This window comes from Psammomys obesus, unplaced genomic scaffold (assembly GCF_907164565.1).
Source record: "Psammomys obesus unplaced genomic scaffold, mPsaObe1.curated_primary_1811, whole genome shotgun sequence".
NCBI classification, from domain to species: Eukaryota; Metazoa; Chordata; class Mammalia; order Rodentia; family Muridae; genus Psammomys; species Psammomys obesus.
In genome coordinates, this window is record NW_026596046.1 from 37995786 (window position 1) to 38001059 (window position 5274).

The 5274-nt window shown below is 43.0% G+C and overlaps 1 protein-coding gene across 1 annotated transcript in view; it reads right to left on the reverse strand.

Annotated features, from left to right (window-relative positions):
- LOC129688752 (tripartite motif-containing protein 12A-like) overlaps window positions 1–5250 on the reverse strand; it is a 13411-nt gene extending 8161 nt beyond the window's left edge. The window contains exons 1-3 of the mRNA XM_055623713.1: window positions 5172–5250; window positions 1934–2406; window positions 525–620 (exon numbers count right to left, since the gene is read on the reverse strand). Coding sequence (XP_055479688.1) covers window positions 525–620; window positions 1934–2350 — 513 coding nt within the window. The 5' untranslated portion in view covers window positions 2351–2406; window positions 5172–5250. The remainder of the gene's footprint in view (window positions 1–524; window positions 621–1933; window positions 2407–5171) is intronic.
- Window positions 5251–5274: the final 24 nt, after the last annotated feature.

Below are 5274 nucleotides of genomic sequence, written 5' to 3' on the forward strand. Positions count from 1 at the left end.
ATGTATGTATGTATGTATGTATGTATGTATGTATGTATGTATGTATGGAAACTAAGTCTCACCTGGTAGCCGTAGTTGGTTTAGAACTTGTCATGTACATCAGACTTCTAAACTCACAGAGATCTCTGCCTCTCAAGTGCTTCGGTTAAAGGCATATGACACCATACCCGGCACCTCATTCTGCTTTCTCACCCCCCGGCAGAAGTAAAATGCCGAGTGTATATCCATGATCCACCCATTCCCAAGTATCTTTCCCAGTAGAGTCACAGTTTCAGAAGGCCCCCTAGGAGTAAGACCTGGGAGCCATTCTCACCACGTCCCCATGGTGTCAGCTCCTCACATAGCCAGTCTCAGCTGTGACACACTCACTCTGCAGCTCCAGCTCCAACTCCAAGGGAACCCAGGGGGAGGCCCAATCAAGGCCTCTTGGCTCCTCAGATACCAGGGAATAAAGAGCCAGGGGCTTCTTGCCCAGGTCCTTCCCAGGCATCAGGCTAACTTCCTTAGGGACGGTCCCCACTTGCCTCCCAATAAGTTCTCTCCTGTTGGAGGTCATCTTTCCAGTTCTCAGATTCTTTCTTGTCTGCCATCAGCTTCTGCAGAGCTGCCTGAAGCTTCTCCTGTGAGAAAGGAATTGCAGCAGAGTCAAGCTGTGTGCTTAGTAGTGTGCTTTGCTGTTCCTAAGCAAAGGCCGAGATACCCTTCTGGAAAGACAAGAAGCCTAAGGTTACTACCTTTCTTTAAAAGGACATGATATAAAGTATGTATACAACATACACACACATATAGTTTTAATATCTTATGAATAAATAGATAATAAACTTTTAAAAAGAAGGCAAGCAGGGACAAAGCCAAGTTGGTCTCAGCAGAGTTTATAGAAACTGAGGGAACAGCAACTGGAATCTAGGAGTAGGAAGAACATGATCCAGCACTGTTATCCCAGCAGTTAATCCTAGTCTCAGCAGGGCATGGTGGCGCATACCAGTATTCCCAGCACTAGGGAACGCAAAAGCAGGTGGGTCGCTGTGAGTTCAAGCCTGGTAGACCAGCCTGGTCTACAAAGTCCAGGACAGCCAAAGCTACATAGACAAATCGTGTCTCTAAAGAAAAATATCCCAGCACTCAGGAGGAAGAAACAGACTGATCCCTGAGGTCAAGACCAGCCTGATTTAGAGATTGAGTTCCAGGACACCCAGAGATAGACAGAGAACCCCTGTCTTGAAAAACAAGCACTCAAACAAACGAAAAAACAAAATGGTCTAGTTATAGAAAGAATTCTTGTTCCCTTTGCCTCAGAAATGTTGGAGTTACACACATCTGCCACCTTACTCAGATAAACTTTTTTTTCCCATTAATAAAGGAAGTTGATATCAAGGAAAGAATCTGTAACAACTCACCTCATTTAGTGTTTTTTAATTAACCAATTAATTGATTTTGTATGTGACTGTGTGTGTGTGTGTGTGTGTGTGTGTGTGTGTGTGCTTGTGTGTACACACCCACGCCACCCAGGTATGTAGATGTCAGAGAATTACTGACAACTTGCAGGAATCAGTTCTCTCCTTCAATCGTGCGGTTTCTGGGTTCAAACTCAGGCCATTATCTTGGCAGCAAACCATTCAGCCATCTCTCCAATCCTCATCTCATTTACTGTGACACCTACAGAGTAATTGGAGCTTTCCTTGGACCTAAAATCCCCACAGTATATGACAAGCTGTATAAACATTTGCTCTTCTTCTAGAGTTTGCAGCCCTGGTAGATTCTCTACGCTTAAGCTCAGCGGACAGCCACACTCTTTCAGGCCTCAGAAAGTACCAGGATGGAATGAAATCCCAGGCCAGGATGCCATGATGATCAGTTAGCTGAATGACCGTGAGAAGGAGATTTCCCAGCAGGTACTGTTTCCTGCTGTGCTTCCCATACCCTCCACTCTTACCTTGTACTCACAGGCCACCTCCTCAATGAGAACTGTTTGGTGTCCACGGTGATCCTGAGATCGCTCACAAAGCCAGCAGATAGCCACCTTGTCCTTCTCACAGAAGAGCTGGAGTTTCTCTCCATGCTTTGCACAGTGAAACACCTTCTGCTCCTCTGGGCTGGACTTGAACCCCTTGAACCTCTCCACTATGTTGGCCACATGTCGATTAGGCCTCAGATTCCCAAACAGGTAACTAACTCGGCACACAGGACAGATGAACTCTTCCTCTTTGCTTTTGCTGGACTCATAGTTCAGCGTGATGCAGGCTCGGCAGAAGCAGTGACCACAATCTGCACTCACGGGTTCCACCATCAGGTCCAGACAGATGGGACAGGTCACCTCCTCCTTTAAATTTGCCATGAATTCTGAAGCCATAGTTGCTGTGATCCTGTGTCTGCTTGACCTGATTCCTGATATTTCTGCTCAGGTGCCTGTGTGATTGGGAAGTTGAAAAGGGGCCAAGTAAAAAAAAAATAGAGGATCAGAATGAACTCTGTGCAAGGATCAAGGATCAAGGATCAAGGCCTTGAGCACAACAGTACACAGCCAAAAAGCCAAGGGAGAGAAATAATGTGAGCAACTAAGATAAAAATGCAAAAGTAAGATACATCTAAACATTTAATTGGACAGTTATTCTAAATGAACAAGGACCTGGCAAAGAGTTCCAATATATAGTGCACTGGCCTAGAATGCACAGAGCCCAAGGTTTGGTCACCAGCACAGCACAAACAAAAATCAAAATAACAAATGAGTAAATATCAGAAAGAACAGATAAGATAAACCAGACTAGAGATATGTACAATCTACATATAAAGATAAATAACGCTAGAAATGGGAGTGGACGAAGATTTCCAAATAGAAACCACAGGGTTTAAATGAAGATTAACCACTAACAAAGAATTACATGAAGAAATCTGCCATAGGTGTAAGAAATGGTATGCATGAATGTCCTGCCACAGAGGCTCAGGCAGGCATCTATCGTCTCTGGTTTTCAACTGCCAATGTGGCTGGCATGCGGAGAGCTATAGGCTGTCAGGTGTCATACAAGCCTCCAGGAATGGGAATATGTGACATTTTTCAAATGACTGATTAGACCTTTTATTCTGAAACAGATAACTAACTCTCTACGTATGCCAGGCTGGCCTAGAACTCACAAAGTTCCTCTTGTCTCAGCCTTCTGAGTATGGAGTTAAGGCATGTGACATTGCCAAGCTGCTCTGAGTTCTTGTTTTCAAAACAACATGTAAAGAAGTAAAGAAAAACAACAGATCCACAGCCACATTAACTTCTAAAATGAAAGAAATAAGATGGGCCCATGCTTGTAATCTCAGCACTGGGGAGTTAGAGGCAGGCAGATCTCTGTGAGCTTGAGGCCAGCCTGGTCCACAAAACAAGTCCAGGACAGTCAAGGCTACACAGAGAAGCCCTGTCTCAAGAAAAAAAAAAAAAAAAAAAAAAAAAAAAAGCAGTCATTAGAGACTATTATGAACAACTATAACCAACTCATTATATAACTTTATAGAGGAAATATAAATGTCATGCTAATGCAATTTAGCAAAACAACCTAGGATTAAATCAAAAGCTGGAACAGATCAGTGAAAATAAAGAGGATTCAAAATAATAATACTAACTTCCCAACACAGAATCTACTATACTTTCAATACCTTAGTTTCAATCCTTCTTAAACTCTTCCAAAAATATTACAGGAAAAAATATTCAAGGCACACTTTATTAGTTCAGGACCATCGCCTACCACTGACTTATGAACAGGAGCAAGAGGAAATAGACGGGAAGGTGAAAACCCACAAAAATCAACATTGACACAGGAAGGTTTGTTGATGTTTTTGGGTGCCTAGACTAGCTTGGGTAAAGCCATGATAATCCTGATCACACAGGTTTCTCCCAGCTCTTTTATCATTAGATGTTTTCACACCAATCAGGAATCTAACTTTATTTAAAGGTAGAAAAGAGCAGCAGCAGTGGTTGAACCTGCCACTCTAGTGTGGGGGAAGGGAGCTAGAGACCAGCCTGGGCAACACAAAAGGTATAACATATTCATATGTTATAACATGCAACCTAGGAAGTGTCTGGAGAGATAGCTCAAAAGTTAAGAGCACTGTCTGTTCTTCCTAAAGGTCCTGAGTTCAATTCTAAGCAACCACATGGTGGTTCATAATCATCTATCTGGTACCCTCTTCTGGTGTATAGGGACACATGCAGGCATAATACCATATAAATAATGAATAGATTTTTTTTTTAAATTAAAGAAAGCTTAGAAAAGCTGTCACTTCTCGGATTTTGTTCTGATGTGTGACTCTGGCGTTCTCCCGCTTTCCCTCGCACCTTAGAATTGAACCCAAGGCTTGAAAACCTACCACTGAGCTAAATCATTAACATGATAAAAAATGCTTTATGACTGAGTTTTATTGAGCTACTCATAATGGACATTAACTTATGATCCTCCTTCCTCCTGTGTAGCTGGAATCTCAAGCTGGGCTGAGCTGCACTTTAGTTTTGAGGTAACTGGTGAAGGAGAAGGAAATGACTGTCATTTCTTTGCTTGGAGCTATCAAACAGGGTTAGGGACAAACAGGCTCACAGAACCTGTAGTTCTAAACACCCAGAGAAGCTGCAAGAGTCCATAGAGCAGAGATTCTCAACCTTTCTAACGACCTCCAACCATAAAATTATTTTCATTGCTGCTGTTATGAATCATAATGCAAATAACTGATATGCAGAATATCTGATTTGCCACCCTTGTGAAAGGGTCATTCAAATCCCAAAGGGATCACAACCCATAGGTTGAGAAACACTGCCCTAGATATGCGGAAACACCATATTGTCACACAAACCGCTATAAAGAGCAGAGGCTCTGACTTAGCTAACAGACCTCTGGATCTCTTTGACAAACTACAACTCAAATTTACAGATTATGAAATGGCAGGAGGGGACTGGGTCTGGATGAAAGCCACCTCCAAATCAGCGCTTTCTCCAGGCAGCCCCTCCCTTATTCTCCTCCATCTGCATTTTTAGCCAGAGGTCGCCAGCCCCTCCCCCTCGGTTCCCTTTGAAGACAAGGAACTCATACAAGTAAAATCAGTGTTTTCCTTCCAAAGTCCTCCATACTCTTCCCCCTAAAATTGCTCATCCCACGGTCAGACACAGGAAAGTTGTAAATCACGGAGAATTAACTCACCAAACCAGAACTTCAAGGTATTTTCGACTCCTAGCTAGAGAAAGGAAAGTCTGGGCACTGGAAATGAAAGAGAAACTACAGCTCTACAGACCAATGAGGTACC